At 43.3% G+C, this 19,120-nt stretch overlaps 1 protein-coding gene across 3 annotated transcripts in view; it reads left to right on the top strand.

Annotated features, from left to right (window-relative positions):
- SEPTIN10 (septin 10) overlaps positions 1-19,120 on the top strand; it is a 40,982-nt gene that overhangs the window by 2,797 nt on the left and 19,065 nt on the right. For all 3 annotated transcript variants that reach the window (XM_075918136.2, XM_075918142.2, XM_075918147.2), the window contains exons 2-6: positions 11,107-11,224; positions 13,221-13,416; positions 15,651-15,837; positions 16,363-16,524; positions 18,597-18,693. In XM_075918136.2, the coding sequence (XP_075774251.1) occupies positions 11,107-11,224; positions 13,221-13,416; positions 15,651-15,837; positions 16,363-16,524; positions 18,597-18,693 (760 nt within the window). The remainder of the gene's footprint in view (positions 1-11,106; positions 11,225-13,220; positions 13,417-15,650; positions 15,838-16,362; positions 16,525-18,596; positions 18,694-19,120) is intronic.

Below are 19,120 nucleotides of genomic sequence, written 5' to 3'. Positions count from 1 at the left end.
CACTGCTTCGTTTTTCAAAAAGAAGTAACCAGTAGTGGGCAGCCTGCTAGCTGCATGCAGCTCACTGGGGCTCCAGCTGCAGCTCGTGGACCCCCTGGCTGCTCCCCTTTTCCACACCCCTTCTGCTCACGTGGCACTGGATCCCCAAACTTCCTCTCCTCCTTCCTCATTCCCAGCACTTTCAGAGGAGAGGCTCTATTTTGCTCCTCCCCTTCCCTCCCAGAGCTGGAATGCTGCAAATCAGCTGTTCGTGGTGTTCCAGCTCTGGGAGGGAATGGGAGGAGTGGGGTCAGAGTGGAAATCAGGCAATGTGCAGGCTCTGAAAGTGTTGGGAAGGAGGGGAAGGAGCAGATAAGCGCTGGGCTCTGGTGCCTTGGTGTGCGAGAAGCGTGTGGGGAAAAGGGGGTAGGTGAGGTGCCTTTGGGCCACAGGTGGAACCCTAGTGGGCCATGGTCTGCTGCCATCCACTGAGATAAAGGAAAGCTACCCATGTATTCCTAGTTGCCCATCCCTAGAAGTAACCCATTGCATTCCATTTTGTAAATATTTAATTATGCTTTAAATAAGATTTGTAGCCTTTATTTCATTTAGTACAATTTATTAGCTTTATATTGTATTCTGTATAAAGCATTCTGTATATAAAGAATTGTAGAGGAAGTAATGTAAACTTGAGGACCAAAACTTCACAGACTGGACTCATAACTCTTACATAAATAGAACCGAAAAACTTCTAAAAATTAGCATAAAAGAAGAGTTGAAATTTAAAAGGTAAATATGCCACAGAGTAGTTTTGCGGGTTAACTATGTAAGAGGAGATCTGAAAAAAGCATGATCAGCAAAAATTAAATGTGAGGGGGATTTAGAGTTCATCAGTAGGCTTACAGATTTAGAGAAGCAAGACAATCCTAGATAGGACAGGACAAACAAACAACATTACACTGGAAAATAGCAGGGAGTGGAGCATTGAGAGAGGCCACATTCATGGGTAGAATTGGATTGTAGATATTCTAGGTGGAGGAATGTGGAGAAAAATGTTCTAATTTCTCAAATTAACAAATAGTAGAGTTAAAGTGCTCTAGACTTACCCCATTTTTATTGGATGGGGCTGGCATTCAATCTTCACAGAAGACCACGCACGAAATCTCCAGGATAATTTAATACAGCTTCAGCAGAGGAATTATATAAATTACAAATATATAATATGAATAGAAATTAAGACTTTTTGATGGAAGCGTTTAAAGTACTGTAGCTATTCCCGAAAGAAAACAAATTAGAATAACTGAATATGAACAACACCTCCAGCAGGAATTGCTACAGTTCTTCCTTAGAATAGAAACTTGTCTTCTGTGCTGTTCAGGATAGTGGAAAAGCTTGTTCTTTAGAAGTTATTAGGATTTGAATGATACTTCGTAGTTAATTTATTAGTTTGAATATTAGGTTTTAGTTTGGTTGTAAGTATAACATACATTTTAAATAGCTGCAGTCCTGCCCCTTTCTATAAATACATGTGTGATATAGTTGAATGGTAACTAAAAACTGATGTCTTGGTAGTTCAAATATTAACATTTTGTTCAGAAAAGATATTTGCTCAACATCAGGGTTGGCTCGAGCCATTTGCGCCCCGGGCAGCGGGCGCACGACATATGTGCAGCCCCTGGGCGCGTGGCGCCTGATGGCAGCTGTAAGGGGCGCTGCGCGGCCAGCCGCACGGCGCCCTTACAGCTGCCATCAGGCACCCCCTTAGGTTGGTGCCCTGGGCAGGTGCCCGGCTAGCCCCCCCCCCCCCTTAATCCAGCCCTGCTCAACATAAAAATGACCATGCTGGGTCAGACCAAAGTTCCATTTGCCCCAGTATCCTGTCTTCTGATAGTGGCCAATGCTAGGTACCCCAGAGGGAATGAACAGAACACACAATCATGACGTGATCTATTCCTTGTTGCTCATTCCCAGCGTCTGGCAAAAATAAGCTAGGGACACCATTCCTGCCCATTCTGCTAATAGCCATTGATAGACCAACTGCCCTACATGAATTTATCTAGCTCCTTTTTGAACCCCATCTCAGCCTTCACAACATCCGCTGGTAGAGTTCCAGAGGTTGACAGTGCCTCCTGTGAAGAAATACTTAATTTTATTTGTTTTAAATCTGCTGCCTATTAATTTCATTTGGTGATCTCCCTAGTTCTTGTATTATGAGAAGGAGTAAATAGTACTTCCTTAGGGTATGTCTACACTACAAAGTTAGTTCGAACTAACACACGTTAGTTCGAACTAACTTTCATAGGCGCTACACTAGCGCTCCGTTAGTTCGAATTTAATTCGAACTAGCGGAGCGCTTAGTTCGACCTAGGAAAACCTCATTCCACGAGGATTAAGCCTAGTTCGAACTAGCTAGTTCGAATTAAGGGGTGTGTAGCCCCTTAATTCGAACTAGTGGGAGGCTAGCCCTCCCCAGCTTTCCCTGGTGGCCACTCTGGCCAACACCAGGGAAACTCGTCTGCCCCCCTCCCGGTCCTGGAGCCCTTAAAGGGGCACAGGCTGGCTACGGTGCCCGTGCCAGGTGCAAGCCTGCCAGCACCCAGCCAGCAGACCCTGCACCTGGCACGGATCGAGCCACCCACCTGATGCCCCCCAGCCCTCCCCCTCTTCCCGGGACCAGGCTGGCGGCTCCCGGGAGCTTGCCCGGGACTGCAAGAGGCAGGCACCCGCTTGGGCTAGTGCAGACATCGTGGACCTTGTCCACGATCTCCGCACTAGGCCCAGGAAAGTGGCCGGCTAGGGCAGGAGAGCTGCCAGCCTGGCCACCCAGGAGCAGGTGTGCAAGAGAATCAAGGGGGTCCACTGAGACCCCCGACCCTGAGCCCTGAGCTTAGAATGGCCGTACTGGGTCAGACCAAAGGTCCATCTAGCCCAGTAGCCTGTCTGCCGACAGCGGCCAACCCTAGGGACCCTGAAGGGGATGGACCGAAGACAGTGACCAAGCCATTTGTCTCGTGCCATCCCTCTCCAGCCTTCCACAAACCTTGGGCAGGGACACCACTCCTACCCTCTGGCTAATACCACTCCATGGACCCAACTTCCATGACTTGATCTCACTTCCCTTTAAACTCTGTTCTAGTTCTAGCCTTCACAGCCTCCTGCAGCAAGGAGTTCCACAAGTTGACTCTTTGCTTTGTGAAGAGCAACTTTCTATTACTACTTTGAAGCCTGCTACCCATTCCTTTCCTTGGGTGTCCTCTAGTCCTTCTTTATGGGAACTAATGAAGAACTTTTCTGTATGCACCCTCTCCACCCAACTCCTGCTTTTAGAGACCTCTATCCTGTCCCCCCTCCGTCTCCTATTTTCTAAGCTGAAAAGTCCCAGTCTCTTTAGCCTCTCTTCATATGGGACCTGTTCCCAACCCCTGATCATTTTAGTTGCCCTCCCCTCTCCCAGCCTCTCTCTTCCCCTCTCCCACCTCCTTTTCCCAGTCTCCCCCAGTTTTGTTCAATAAAGACAGATTCCATTTTGGAAGACACGTTATCTTTATTTTGTACATCAAGAAGAGGGGCTAGGGAAGGGTAAGTGGAAGGAGGTGAAGGAGGAATGGGGCATGAGCCCCCGATGGGGAGGACTGGGCTGGCTCTGCGGGCTTCTGGGGGTGGAAGCTCTCCTTCAGCCCCCCAATTACCCCCTCTCCTCAGATGGCAGCCTGCGGCAAGTGCAGCCGGGCTGATGGCCGAGTGGTGTGATGTGCCCAGTGTGGGTAGTCCGGGCAATCCAAGCCAGGACTGCTTTGCAAGCGGGGCACCCCTGAGAACTGTCTGTCCGGGGTGGGGGTCGGGACCCTTTAAGCACAGCCCTCGGCTAGCCTGAGACAGCATCTCCACGCTCTAAGTCCTCCTCTGATGCCCTGCCGGCACTGCTTCCGGCCATCCTTAAGCCCGGTTCAGGGTCCACTTAATGTGGACATGCTAGTTCGAATTAGCAAAATGCTAATTCAAACTAGTTTTTTAGTCTGGATCCGTTAGTTCGAATTAGCTTAGTTCGAATTAACTAATTCGAACTAAGTTAGTTTGAATTAACGTTGTAGTGTAGACATACCCTTATCTACTTTCTCTACACCAGCCATGATTTTATAGAACTCAATGGTATGCCCCCTTACTCCTCTCTTTTCTAAGATGAAAAATCCGAATTTTATTAATCTCTCCTGATACAGAAGCCATTTTTTGGACATAGGATGACCATATCTTCACACAGTACTCAAAAAGTTGGTATACCATGGTTTTATATAGAGGCAATATGATATCTTCTGTCTCATTTTCTATCACTTTTTTAATGATGCCCAACATTGTTTACTACTTTCATTGCTACTTCACATTGTTTTCAGTGAATATTTTCAGAGAACCATCCCTATTGATTCAAAGATTTTTCTTGAGTGGTAATAGTTAATTTAGATCCCATGATATTTTAGCAAGGGTGGGCAATAAGACAGCAGCAGTTTGACACAGCCCCTGGCATGCTGCTCCACTTTATTTACTTGTCCCTCTGCAGCTATGGGCACTTGCAGCTCCTTTTGGCTGCATATTACTGTTTCTGGCCAATGGGAGCTACAGGAAGCTGCGTAAACTGAGACACCACTTCCCGCAGGTCCCATTGGCTAGGAATGGCAATCTGCTGCCAAAAGGAGCTGCAAGTGCCCAGACCTGTCTGGAAATGGGTGATGGGAGGGATTACATGAGGATTACCTGTTTTGTTTTGTCCCTCTGTGGCATCTGGTATTGGCCTGTGAGCTCGTTATTGCCTGCTGCTGTTTTATATGTATAGTTGGGATTATATTTTCTAATATGCATTCATTTCCATTAGTGACATTACAATGCGTGTAAAATGGCTAATCATGTAACCCTGAAAATTTCAGTGGTTACATGCGGGGCGGCAGGCAGTTCCTCGGGAGCCGGTGCTTGCCTGTCTCCTCACTCCTGGAGAGCTGGCTGTTGCCCCCACGTTGATACAGTGGCAGCAGCTTGGGGAAGCTGTTGGTTCCTTGGGGGCTGGACCAGGAGCCGTATGTAGCTTCTCCTTATTGGTTACCCATTTAAACAGCTATACTTTTATATCCCTACTTTCCAGTTATCAACATTAAATTTCATTATGTTGCCTGATCTCTCAAAAATGGGTGAACCTTTTGTGGCTCTTCACAGTCTGCCTGGGACTTAACTATCTGGAGTAGTTTTGTATCATCTGCAAAACCCCATTTCCAGATGATTTATAAATACTAGCATTACCTGTCCCGTTGTGACGGTAGACATACACCTGGCCGCCTCCCTCCCTGCTATTCCCGGTGGGGAGGCTTGGGCCAGCACGGGCTGCACGGCTGCCTCCCTTCCCACTGCTCTGGAGCTGGGGAGGCTGGAGCTATGTGGCCTCCTCCCTCTCTGCTGCTCCCAGGGCCGGGGAAGTTTGGGCTGTAGAGCATCCTCTCTTGCCACTGCTCCCGGGGGTGGGTGGAGTTTGGGGCCATGTGTCCTCTTCCCTCCCTGCTGCTCTGGGGATGCCAGGTGCACGTGCTCTTCCCCTCCCTGTGGTGGGGGATGTACATACACTTGGCATGCTGCTGCTCCTCCTCCCCGTGGCGGGGGCGGAGTCTCAGCAGAGGGAGGGAGGCTGGGGACCTACCTCCCCCTAGAAACTTCTCAAGTCTTCTCAAATGTTCCGTGTGACAGTTGGCATGATGGACACCTCTCCTTTTATAATAGTATATACAGTAGTTTAGGAGGGATGTAAAAATTCAGTTATAAATTTAAGCACGTAAACTGCTAAAAATCATAGTGGTTACATGAGCTGTGTTCTCGGAGTATAAAGCTTAAAAAACCTTTATACTGCGGAGACCACAGTGAAGCTGCCTTCCTGGGAATAGGGATGTAAAGGAGTAGTCAACTATTCACATTCCCTTTGCCCCCCCCGCCTTTGTATCAGAGGCAGCAAGTGCAGGGAGGGGATCAGGAGCCAGTGCTGGGGGGAGCTGGCTTAAAGCTGGTTCCCCTCAGCACCGACTCTGCGATACCCCCCCACCCAGGCCAGCTAGCGACTCCGAGCTGCACATGGCATTTCAAAACAGCAGCACCATGTGGAGCTTGGGGCCAACTGGGGACTTCCCCGCTGACCCTGGGCTCCACGAGGTGCTGCTGCTTTGAAATGCCACGTGCAGCCCAGGCCAGCTGAGAGCTTTCAGCTGGCCACGGGCTACATGTGGCATTGCCCAGGGTCTGACTCTAGACAACACTGCTGCTTTGAAGCAGCCCCTTCTCTTCCCCCCACTCTTGCTGCCTCTTTCTGATAGTCACTTCCCCCCCTTGCTGCCTAATTGACTAGCTTGTTGACTAGTCATTCGCATCCCTAATCTAGAATGATATAGTTAAAGCAATACACATTTTGTGTTTAGAGGAGTTCAAAGAATGTTTTCCATTAATAATAGCAGCAAAATTGAAACCAAAGAGCCAGCAGTTAGGCCTATATGGGGACAAGAAAATGGGAGGAAGAATATGTATTTGGTATTACAGTTGGACCTGCCTAAAAATCCTTCTAAATATCAGCAAAGGAGAAGAAAATCTCTTCAGCCATTTTTCAATTCTAAAGATACTTCTAAAAATAATTTAAACTGTATTAATTCACATCTGACGACACAACAGAATTTTCTGATGCATTCTTGATCCATTGCTGGTTTTGCATCTTCAACAGCTGATGTGCTATTTAAAGATTGTTCTGTAAGAAAGAAAAAGACCGGATGATCTTGTGGATAAGGAAGTAGGCTGGAACAGAGAGATCCAGGTTCATTTCCTCGATCTTTGACTCTTTTTCTTGGAGTTTATACAAATCAATCCCATTGACATCTGTAAAATGAAGACTTCTCTACTGTACAAGAAAGTTGTGAAAATAAATCCATAAGTGCTCAATGCTTCAGATAACTTTATACATCACTGCAAATGTTTTATTAGTGAAATTTGTCCATACACTGGTTCTGAAATCTGTTTTACAAGTTACTCTCATATTTGATATGTGAAATGAGATTTTGTATCTTGTGGTTTTATACTCTTAAGAATAATATGAAATTCTAAGTTCCATTTAGAACTTGTGTAAAGTAATATAGTAAATATCTTGTACCCATACAGTTACAGCCCCTGATTTGCTGCTGTTCTAAGAACTCATTCATCTGAGAAAATTTTGAAAATGATATAAATATCTCTGGAAGAAGTTGAGCCACTCAGTTCCCTGACCAAAACATTCATCTACAGGAAGTTGATTTGGCAAAAGTTCAAAGACCTAAGAAAATAAACCAAGTTGGACTTTATATATGAGCTTCACAATGTCATCGTAGTCAGGGTTTTACTTAGGACATTTATCGCATAAAGGCATTCTGTTATTGCACATGTTTACTATACTTCAGTGTTGTTATCTGCTTTGCAGTGAAAATTTGTTTTTGTCAAATTGTCAGTGTTGCAAATAGGCAGGGCTCGACAAATAATACAATCTACTTGCCCGTGGCGAGTAGATTGTACAGTAGATTGTAACCCAGAAGAGCTGGGTTTGGCCGATCTGCGCATGCGCAGATAGCCGGACAGCATGGCTGGCGACTGGGGCTCGCTGCAGTTCGGCGAGCCCTGCAAATAGGGATATAAGAGTTTAACCAGGTAACCAATAAGCTGATGCTTATTGATCGCTGGTTAATGGTTAAACGCCTCGGGGCCAGGAGCAGCCGGAAGCGCAGTGGTTAACCATGTAACGGATACAGTGTTTATCGGGCATACGTTACTGTTTTTATAATTGTTTTCATCCCTAGCTGCAAAACCAGCATACCTATCAAACAAGTGATGTTCTATTCAGTCATCTTCATTGTTATCAAACTTGGAAGCTAAATTAATTACCTGAAATACTTTTATTATTGTATTTTTAAAAATAAAAGATACCAGATTGACAGCTATGGAGACTAGGTCCTCTGTTTTTCCTCTGCAAGTACAGAAAGTCCTATGGTAGCTTTCCTCATACTACTCTGTTGATGGGTTCAGATGGATTGGTACCATTTGTCATTGTTTTCTGTAGACATATTCCAAGGAGATTGCTAGTGACGTATGCAATTTAGAAAACCATTACATGGTAATTTAGGACCCAACTAGGATTTAGGCCATTGACCTAAGTCTTGGTATCCCTCTATTATACTGAAACTCTAAAAATTCCTTATGTGTTTCAAATCTTAATTGTGGGTGTTATGAAACGATAAAATAGCTAATTTTTGTTCATATGCCAAGTTGCATCTTTAGGTTTGTTAGAAGTGCTGTTGTTATATAAGTTGATGTTGCCCCCTCTGCTCCATCAGGCATTCCATGTTCCATTTGTTTTACTTCATCCACAATCCTCTCTGTCTCTTTTTTAATACTGGCTCTCACACATTGGAGTACTGTCTTTTAGCGAATATACCGCACACCCAAATATACCCTGCACCCGAATATACCCCGCGGGTTTTGCTTTTTGAGTTAAAAAAATCGTGTATACCCCGCACACGAATATAACCCGCGGGGTATACAAGGCTGTGCCGGGGGTATATTTATGGTGCGGGGGGGGGGGGAGAATTAGCCAGCCACTCACCACCCGGTTCCTGTGCAGGCGGATGAGCGCTCCCCCTGTCCCTTCCTACAACTGCAGAGGAATCGGGCCGTGAGTGCTCCCCTGCCCGGAGGCTGGAGGCTGCGCAGCAACTGGGCGGGGGAGCGCTCGCCTCCCGGTTCCTGCACATCTGAATGAGTGCTCCCTCTGCCCCTTCCTACGGCTATGGAGGAACTGGGCGACGAGCTGGTGTGTAAAAACAATTTTGTATACCCTGCACCCAAGGATACTCTGCGCGGTTTGTAAAAACCTCTAAAATACGGTACCTTTCCTAATGTTTTTTTATCATTTTCTGTGTTTCAAATTGTGACTATATTTGAATTATTTCATTCAATGCCATGTTAATTTTAGAATCAACATATTCAGTAGTCCTAAAATATAGTGTGTTCTCCTTAAATTGTTTTGTCTGTTTAGATTTTTCCAGAAATACCAGTCTAATATGAGAATGAGAGTAGCCTTTCTCCACACACCTGAAACATGAAAAGAGAATGAATAAATATTCAAATTATTATAAGGGATGCATACTAGAAAGATTTAGAGTAGCTTCATGATAAGTACTAACCTAATGTTAAAAGATCCGACTGATATGTCAAAAAATATTCAATATAAAGAATGACACTTTCCCTGATCTTCTAAATTTAAATAAACCCCCACAAACTTAGGGCACATCTATACTTCTGGGAAGATTGACACTCTGGAGGTTGGTCTCTCGGCATTCAGTTTAATGGGTCTGGTAAAATTAGGCATGCCCCAGAAAATCTATGCAAAATACTTCAACTTCAGTTATACAATCCACGTAGCTGGAGTTGCATATTTTGCACTGATTTTCTCTGCCAATGTAGACCTGACCTTAGGGAAGTAGGCAAAAGCTAGGTTGTAAACCCAGGTTAAGGTTAATTCTTAGGATGCTGCAGTATTGGAAGGCTCAGGAAACTGATGATGGTTTGATTATTGGAAACATAGGAACACAGAATAACATGGACCTGTGGCTAATCATGGTTTTGTCAATGTGTTTATGATTAGTTGTTTTTGTAGTTGCGTTTATAATTCTACAGTTAGTATGTGGAAAAAGAATGTTGTTTCCTTTTAGACTATTTATATTAGGAATTTTTCATATACCCATCACCAAGGTATCTAAGTACCAATTCATCTATCATATATTTGAGAGAGTTTGTCCATCTGTCTGTGTATTTGTCTGTTCAAGAATTCCTCCTAAATGGTGAGAGCTAGGACCACCAAATTGAGTATACACTTCCTCTTCTCATAACTTACAGCAAGTTAAGGGTTTGGTTGTGCCTGGAAAATGAAATGTGCCTAGAATGGGATTGCCTCTCATAAAACCATTAAAGAGACAGAATCACCAGGCAGGTGAAAGGGGCAGGCTGTGAGCATGCACCCTCCATCTGGGACTGTTCCAGCTCTAAGCCTTCCACACCCCCCCCCCCCCCCCCCGAGCTGCCCTTGAAGGGCAAGAGCTGGGGGCGTGGGACTGATGCTCTCTTTCCATTCAGATGGGAACATTGCTGACTGTCCCCTTTGTCAGTTAGCAAGGGGAAAGTGCACAATTTGCTGCATTCTTCATTCTGGCTCTCCGACTGAGGAGTACAGGGGGCAGACGAACCTGGACCTGGACCTGGACCTGCCCCAGCCAGGGGACATGGACCTCTACCCTGGCTGTATCTGCTGGAGCTGCAGTAGACAGGGAGAGGCACTTCTCACCTGGCTCCAAGCTGCTGTGATGAGAGAGGACGGGGATAGTCCTCTCTCCTCAGGACAGCCTGTGTATTGAACTCCTCATCCCCAGCTCCACCCCAGAGCAATGATTTAAATGACGCATGCGCATTTTCCTTTTATTTTTCAAAAAACAAAATTAATTGAGTTTAGGACCTGAGCTTCGTCAGGTAAATCATCTAGTTATTTAATAAATTAAAAAGAATTATACATGTTTGGTACTTTAATTATATCCATTATAATTGTGATGTTTGGGTAATTTTATCACACTAAAAAGTTCTCACCCTTCACACATTTAGAATACGTTTTTATCTATATATACCTTTCCTCAAGATTTCAGTCTGTATTTTGAATTCTTATACTCCCTTATGTTCTCCTTTGATATTTTTTTTGTATTTATAGAGAGATATCCTTCATTCACAAGTTTCTATTTTCTTTAGACCAATGTGCTTTCTTTTGTTTATAGTTTCTGATCTCACTAATCAGTTAATCATGTGAGTAGTCCTATTTACTTCAGTGCCTTTGATGGCAGGTTAACTGGCTACAGCAAAACATAACTAGTTATGCCATCATTTCACTAAATGAATACTTACTGTTCAACTGACAGACTTTACAAACTTAATTTTTTCTTTAGCCACTTATCAGATCTAAAGAAGAATTGTAGTTTATTAATAGATCTCCTTTTTATCACTGTTAATTGTTTTACAGCATATTTTCTTAAGTAATCCTTTTTTCCACAGCAAAATGATAATTGTCGACCCTTATCTTTGTCTGGCCACGTTGGTTTTGATAGCTTACCAGATCAGTTGGTTAACAAATCCATCAACCAAGGCTTCTGTTTCAACATTCTTTGTATTGGTAAGTAATATTTTTTATTATTTATAGCAGAAAATATTAAATAATTGACCATAAGCTGTCTCTTGGCACAGATATTTTTTAAAAGTGGATGATAAGGTTACTGTTATGAAGTGACTGCAGTATTGATACAGCATGTATTGGGTAGTTTTGCCTTATTAACTATGAACCATAACACACCTCTTTTTGTTCACAACCATCCTTTTGATTAACTTTGTGGTACTGTATTTTCAATTATCAGGATTAAAAATGCCTTAAGTCTTGTTTCATGACTAATTTCTAGGATTTGTTACAACTTATGGTTTATAGCCATCTCTTCCCCATAAATAAAGTATTGCACGTAACAGAATCCGAGCTACCCCAGTTAAGTTTTCTTGGTGTTAAGGTTTTCTTTCTCTCTTTCCCTATTTATTCCCCACTGATTTTTGGGATGCTGGAACCAAGGCCACCATGGCAGGCCCATATAAGCATGCCAAAACTATCTTTATTCCTTATTTATAAAACACTAATCGTATCTTGAATCTTAAGATTCTAGTGAGAAGAACTCCCTTCAATGCTCACAGGCAGTGTTCCCTCTAAGATTTTCCATCCCTGAGTGGAGTGAGTTTTTTCTTGTGCACCAATACTGATGTCATGTACACTTGTCTGGATGTATGCCACTGTGGCACCCACCAGTTACTAATATATATATATATACACACACACATACACACACACACACTATATTTATTATATATAAATAAATAAAAATACTAGGGGGCTGCACCCTCTGCTTGCTTCGCTTGCCAAACCCCCCTCTCCCTGGGTTAGGCAGTCCCAGCTCTCCACCAGGGAGAGCCAGACTAAGGTGTGGCAGTCTTGGCCTGCCCCTCTCCCCCGGCTGGCCCAGCCATGGCTCTCTCTCTGCCAGGGGGAGGGATTGAGGCTGGGCCAGTCCCAGCTCTGCCTCTTCTTCCCCACCTCCCACGACAGCACAGGCTTTCCCCCCGGATGCAGGGGGAGAGGGGAGCTAGGCTGAGGCCCCACCCTCTCCCTCCAGCTGCCGGGGAGAAGGGCGGACACTGCGCAGCAGCCCTGGCTCCAGAGCCCGGGGAGGGGGGGGAGGGGGGAGAGAGGTGGCAGGCAGGATGCAGAGTGATGTAATGACTTCACTCTGTTGTCCTGCAGGAAAACTGTGTGTACATGTGTTCTACTTGACATGTAACTGAAGGTTTGAAGGAACATTCTAGAGCAGTGTTTCCCAATTTTATTTGGCCACGGAACCCTTTTAAACTTGAAAGAATTTCGAGGAACCCCTGGCCTGTGGTAGCCAGAGCGGGGGAGGGGAAAACCTCAGTCTGGTATATGGAGGATAATAATGCCAAGAGGGGGGGTTGAGGAGGGGGCAGGGTGTCAGGCCACAAAGGAGGGTACAGGAGGGGTCTTGGGGCAGGGTGTCAGAGCACATTGGGAATACGAGATCTTGGCGGGAGGAGGGCAGTGAGTGAGGGATTTGGGTGTGGGGTCTGGGCATAAGGGGGGATGCTTACCTGGCTTAGCAACCTGCTGCAGCAGGGAAAGCCTCCAGGTAGCACACTCTTGTTCCAGGGTGGGGTGAGGGGGAGGGAGGGAGCTCAGTCCTCCCCGCATACTGCGGGGATCCCAGTGCAGCTGCAGCACCAGGTCAGGCTTCCCACTGGCAGGCCGTGGGGAGTGAGGTGTAGAAACCCCAGCCTTCCCCTCCAGACCAAACTCTGCCACTTCCCCAGCAGGTTGGGGAGGGGAGAAAGAGTGGCAGTTCATGGGGGGGTAATGAGACACTGACATTTTTTTTTGTACAAAACACGTTTACAGACGATTCTAAGGGTCAAAAAGAAGAATATGATTTTATGTTTGGAGGAGCCAGTTTTTTCAGGTTATTTCTCTTTAAACTTTTTAAGAGGAAATATCTGTACTAAATAACACCTATTATGTTTTGTACAAATATATGCAAATACAAACTTCTTACTTTTTTTTAAAGGGGAGACTGGAATTGGAAAATCAACCTTGATAGATACTTTGTTTAACACCAGTTTTGATGACCGTGTATCAACACATTTTCAACCAAATGTAAGACTCAGAGCTCAGACGTACGAACTCCAAGAAAGCAATGTTCGATTGAAACTAACCATTGTAAATACAGTGGGATTTGGTGACCAGATAAACAAAGAAGATAGGTTAGTGTTTCCTCATGTGGTAAGAATTTGATTATGCTAAGTAACCTTGGTCTTGAACTGCAGTCTGAGTTGACTTTTCAGATTAGATATGTGATTTTAAAAAATGCATGGTACAAATTACATACTTACTCCATTTATTTAATTATACATTTTCCAACATAATTAATGGCTTGTAGTTTCTTTTTGTCAAGCAAGTCATTTAAGAAATCAGTTTGCCCTTGTGTTCATGCTTTTATAATATAATGTGTTACAAATTATATCAATAAAATATATAATAGTGATGGACATTTTTTGAACTTTCATATAATTATACAGATAGTAAGTTACACTACAGAACATTCTCTGTAGACTTGTGTTTTTTAAGTTTCAATTAGGGATGTAAGCAACTAGCTGGGCAGTTGAGCGATTACTTGACTACTCGCTTCCCCTCCCCCCTGCCTCAGTATCAGAAGCAGGAAGGGAAGTGGGGGAAGCAGAAGCAGGTGCTGAGGGGAGCCAGCTTAAAAGCCAGTTCTCCCCAGCACCGTCCCCACTGCAGCTTTGCACTTTAAATGTAGTAAGAGCATGGCAAGTTCTTACTATATTTAAAGTGTAGAACCACAGTGGGAGCATCCCTCCTCCCCCTTTATCAGCTAATCAAATAGTCAATGGAAATTCCATCAACTACTCAATTAGTTAATTAAATATACTTAATATCCCTAGTTTCAATGGGATCTACAAAACAATGCAAGTTGGAAGAAAAATCATCTAGATTTTTTACATGTAGGTACATGTGAAGTTGGACACTCTAATTAGAGGGTGGAGCATTACACAGCTACTAGAATTTAGAAGTTCTTTTCTGTCAATTCAGTTTGCTGAATTTAAATGTTCATAATTATTTAACTCATTTTCTGCAGACTTACTGGAATGATCAGAACTATGAAGCATTCTTCATAATTATTTATGCAACAAGAAATGTTGGGCATGGTGGGAAGTTGGCCGTTTACTTCCATAATATAAAATAACCTACAGCTTTAGCTTAGCAACGAAAGAGAGTTCTTGCTAGTGACGTGCTTATTCTTTGCCATTTCTTTGATGAGCAATGCTTAGATGATAAAGAAAAATCTCAGATGCCGGAGTTGTTAATATGCAGTAAAATCTTTCATATTGCAAGCAGGACTGTCTTCTGCCTCTTTCAAATTCACTTTCCATGGAATCAGTACCATTAAATTTTTGCCTCCCATGATTGGTGTACCCTCTATGCAGCAACAAACACTAAGGAACCACTCACTGCCCTTGTGTGTACAATAGCATGTTTTGAAGATATATTATGGTCCTCTTTTAATGTGGATCATAAAAAAGATGGCAAAGAGTCCTTTAAAATGTAGCTAAAGTACAAATCAGGTCTCAGTTTTTAGAGGATATGTTCCTGCTGTCTTACCAGTAATAAAGGTCCTCAAAACACAATACTGATCTTCAATAGAGGTGAAAGTATAATTATGGACTGTATTAGACACATGCTATTTGTAGCAATAGTCTGTTAATTTCAAGATTGACTTTTGAGACTACAGGCAGTCCCCGGGTTACATGGATCCGACTTACATCAGATCCCTACTTACAAACGGGGTGAGGCAACCCCGCACTAGCTGCTTCCCCCCAGGAGACGCAAAGCTAGCACCCCTCCCAGCAGACCAGGGAGACATGGAGCGGCTTTTCTCAGCAGACACCTCAGCTTGAGAATAAAGGACTGAGGGAAGTGAGGTGTGGGAGAATAAAACTGAGCTCTGGAGAAATGCTTGGCTAGAGTCTCCCCTATAATATGTACCAGTTCCGACTTACATACAAATTCAACTTAAGAACAAACCTACAGTCCCTATCTTGTACGTAACCCGGGGACTGCCTGTACATAAATTACAAAAGTCCATGAACTGGATCATCTGAAGATTTCAGTAAAAAGCCTAACTACTACACTGCTTTTCATCACCAGTAGCAAAGAAGAATTTAACTGTATCCTTCACATTTTGTGTTGTATTAGTTTCTCAAACTGAGTCAGTAACTTTATTTTTACATTTCATAGACAGTTTGGTCATTATCCATACACTTAATATCCTATTGTAGTGTAAGGCTTCTTGAGCTTCAGTGTATAAAGTTCATATGTAAAGCAGTGGCATGCAGAAAAATATAACAGGGATTCCCTTTTTTAGTCCTACTCAGAGACTAATCTTTGGTTGCTAACATGTCAAATTTTTTTCCAGCTATCAGCCAATAGTGGATTATATAGATGCACAATTTGAGGCCTATCTCCAGGAAGAACTGAAAATTAAACGCTCCTTATACAACTACCATGACACTCGCATCCATGTCTGCCTCTATTTTATTTCACCTACAGGCCATTCCCTTAAAACACTTGATTTGTTAACAATGAAGAATCTTGACAGCAAGGTAAGATTGTTTGAAACCAGTTTGAATGAATGAATTCGTAGTCAAGATATTATGTTATCAATAAATATTAGGGATGTAAGCGAGTAGTCAAGTTGCGTACTTGACTACTCGCTACCCTCCCACATTGCTGCCTGTGTATCAAAGGCAGTGGGGGAGGAGGGGACAGGAGCTGGTGCTGAAGGGAGCCGTGTATGTGGTGCTGCCTGCCCCATCTTGCTGCTGATTTTGATACAGAGGCAGCAAGGGGGCTGGAAACGAGTAGTCCAGTACTCTGATCAGCTTTGGTGGGATTATTAAGTAATATATTATAGCTTTCTTAATATGTTCAAAGTATGGACTTTCAAAATGTACACAACATTTTTATTATTTTGTTGGCTTTTGAAGCCAGTCATGTAAGAGTCTGTGGAGAGTTTGTTAGAAATTAATTCAGACTTTATGGGAAGCCACTGAATATTTTAACATATAAAATGTACAGGCTTGAAAACAAATCTTTTACACATGTTTGCAATTTATATCATTTAATAGGTGAACATTATACCAGTCATAGCCAAAGCAGACACCATTTCTAAAACTGAACTACAGAAGTTTAAGATCAAACTTATGAGCGAATTGGTTAGTAATGGAGTCCAGATATATCAGTTTCCGACAGATGATGAAACCATTTCTAAAATTAATGCCACAATGAATGTAAGTATGTTGCATACATTTGAAAGAATGTTTGATATTCCAGTATTAAAGTATCCTCTGTACCACTGCTTCTTCTTGCACATTCTTGAGGCAATAGAATTTTGTATTTGTAATAAATTGGATATTTACATAGGTCAAAAAAGACCAACTTAAGGAAAAATTTAGAAACATTTATCTGATCTGGTTCCTATCTCCGCCAAAATTCCCCTGTTCTTATATTGGTAGATGGTATTCATCACCTTAAACTAAAGTTGAGGGAAAGCTAGGTTTTTCTTCTTGGAGTACTGTCTGTGGAGGATCCTGCTGTTGGTGTATATGGATTTTGTACTGGTCAGCACTGCTCGTCAAACATTCTGTGGGGGGTTGCATGTGTTCAAGAACGTAAATGGATGGTGCAGCCTGAATGACCAATTGGTTTCCCCTTATCACTTGAGCCAGGGAATAGGAGTGCTGCAATGTCTTGATACACTGTCATGGATTATTCTGACAGAAAATAATTCCTATTTTTGTGGAAAGCTTTGTGTTACTCTAATAATTTTCTTCCTAGTTAACTAAACTGGAAGAAAAAGTATTGGAGCAGTCATTCAGTGTTCAGATTAGGGATGTGAACAACTAGTTAACTTGCTTATCGTATAGTTTATAGGCTAGTTGACTAGTTACTCGCCCGGCCCCTTTTGCTGCCTCTAACAGAAAGAGACAGCAAGGTGGGGAAGAAGAGTGGTACTTCAAAGCGGCAGCATCTCATGGAGCCTGGAATCTGCGGGGGAGTCCACAGCTGACCCCAGGCTCCATGCTGCACTGCCTCTTTCAAAAGCCCCAAGGAGTCTGAAGCCAAGCTCCCCATGGTGTTTCAAAACAGCAGCGCTGCATGGAGCCCAGTGTCAGTGAGGGGGTCTCCAGCTAACCCCAGGTTACACATGGCGCTGCTGCTTTGAAATGCCACAAGGAGCCTGGCTCCGGACTCCTTGTGGCGTTTTGAAGTGTCAGTGCCACATGGAGCCCGGGGTCAGCGGGAGAGTCCCCAGCTTGACCCATGGCTCCAAAAGCGCTTTTGCCTTTGAAGTGTAGCAACTGCCCTAGGGCTGTTGCTACACTTCAAAGGCAGAGGCAAGCTATTGACTGAGGCAACCTATTGACATGCATTGACTATTTAATTAGTCATTTACTCGCTATTTAACATCCCTAGTTCAGATCACAATTCCTGCCTAATGGCATGAGCATGATCTCAGGCCTCAAGCTTTGCATTTCCTGTGATGGGCCTCGTGTTTGGCACTGGTGGATGCTGAAGATGTCTGTTCTGCTTTGAGGAAGGTTGTATCCCAGGTAGAGCAATTATCTTCTGGCCTTTTCAAATAGAAAGTGATGTATGAGGGTCAACTACTTAAAACACCTAGGCTATGTCTACACTCGTGGCTTCTTGCGTGAGTAATATGCAAATGAGGCTAAGCGTGGAATATCGCTGAGCCTCATTTGCATACCTAATGAGCCACCACTTTTTTCAGAAGAGGCTCTTGCGCAAGAAGGAGCGTCTACACTGCCCCTTCTTGTGCAAGAAAAACCCTCTTGCGCAGTGCTGTTACACCTATTACATTTCAGGAAGAACAGCATTGCGCAAGAGGGTTTTTCTTGTGCAAGAAGGGGCAGTGCAGACGCTCCTTCTTGAGCAAGAGCCTCTTCTGAAAAAAATGGTGGTTCATTAGGTATGTAAATGAGGCTCGGCAATATTCCACACTTAGCCTCATTTGCATATTACTCACTCAAGAAGCCGTGAGTATAGAAATAGCCCTAGTGTAGCAACCTGTGACAATTGTATTGGATTTGAGAAACAGAAGTCCTTGTGACGTGTGCAGCCCTCTGCTCAACCTCCGAAGTCCTTTAGTGCCTTAACAGGCCAGCATTTGATTAGTTATTGCTCTTTTTAAATAGATTCTCAGTGTGAAACTGACCTGTAATTACATTTGTTTGTTTCCAAATGCTTGTTGTTTTTTTGTTTTAATTTTCAAGAGTTGTTTTCCAGTTCATATGTCAGAATACAGGAAGATAAGACTGAATTGCTTTGACTGTTTTTATAGGGACATTTACCATTTGCTGTAGTGGGTAGTGGGGAGGAAATGAAGGTTGGCAACAAAATGGTGAAAGTTCGACAATATCCTTGGGGCATTGTACAAGGTAAAATCTGAATTTTGAATAATATTTTTCACAGGTATGTGAATGCTGCTTTCACTATCAAACCCATTCAAGTAGAAGAAGTGTTTGTTTTGATATTAAGTGCGCTGATGCTGGCTGCTGATGTCAGATTGCTAGCCTAGCTGATCCAAAAAATTTGTGGTTTAATCCTTCAGGTCCCATCAACACAAATATGATTTATGAATGCTGAACATCTCTGAAAATCACGCCATTAGATCTTGGATGCAATAATTATTTTATTACATTTTTAAAGTGCTGCTGGCACTACCACGTGCTAAAAGGCCACTATATCAGAACAGAGGAGAAAAATAAATTTATTTTGTAAATCTAATAGGGAGTCCTGAAAAGAAAAATAATGGAGCCTAATACATAATCTGAGCATTAACTATTAACATTGTTTATCTTAAAT

The sequence above is a fragment of the Pelodiscus sinensis genome, chromosome 1 (assembly GCF_052426305.1).
Source record: "Pelodiscus sinensis isolate ZL-2025 chromosome 1, ASM5242630v1, whole genome shotgun sequence".
Lineage (NCBI taxonomy): Eukaryota > Metazoa > Chordata > Testudines > Trionychidae > Pelodiscus > Pelodiscus sinensis.
Note: the sequence above shows the minus strand (reverse complement) of the source record. Positions and strands in the feature narration are given on the sequence as shown.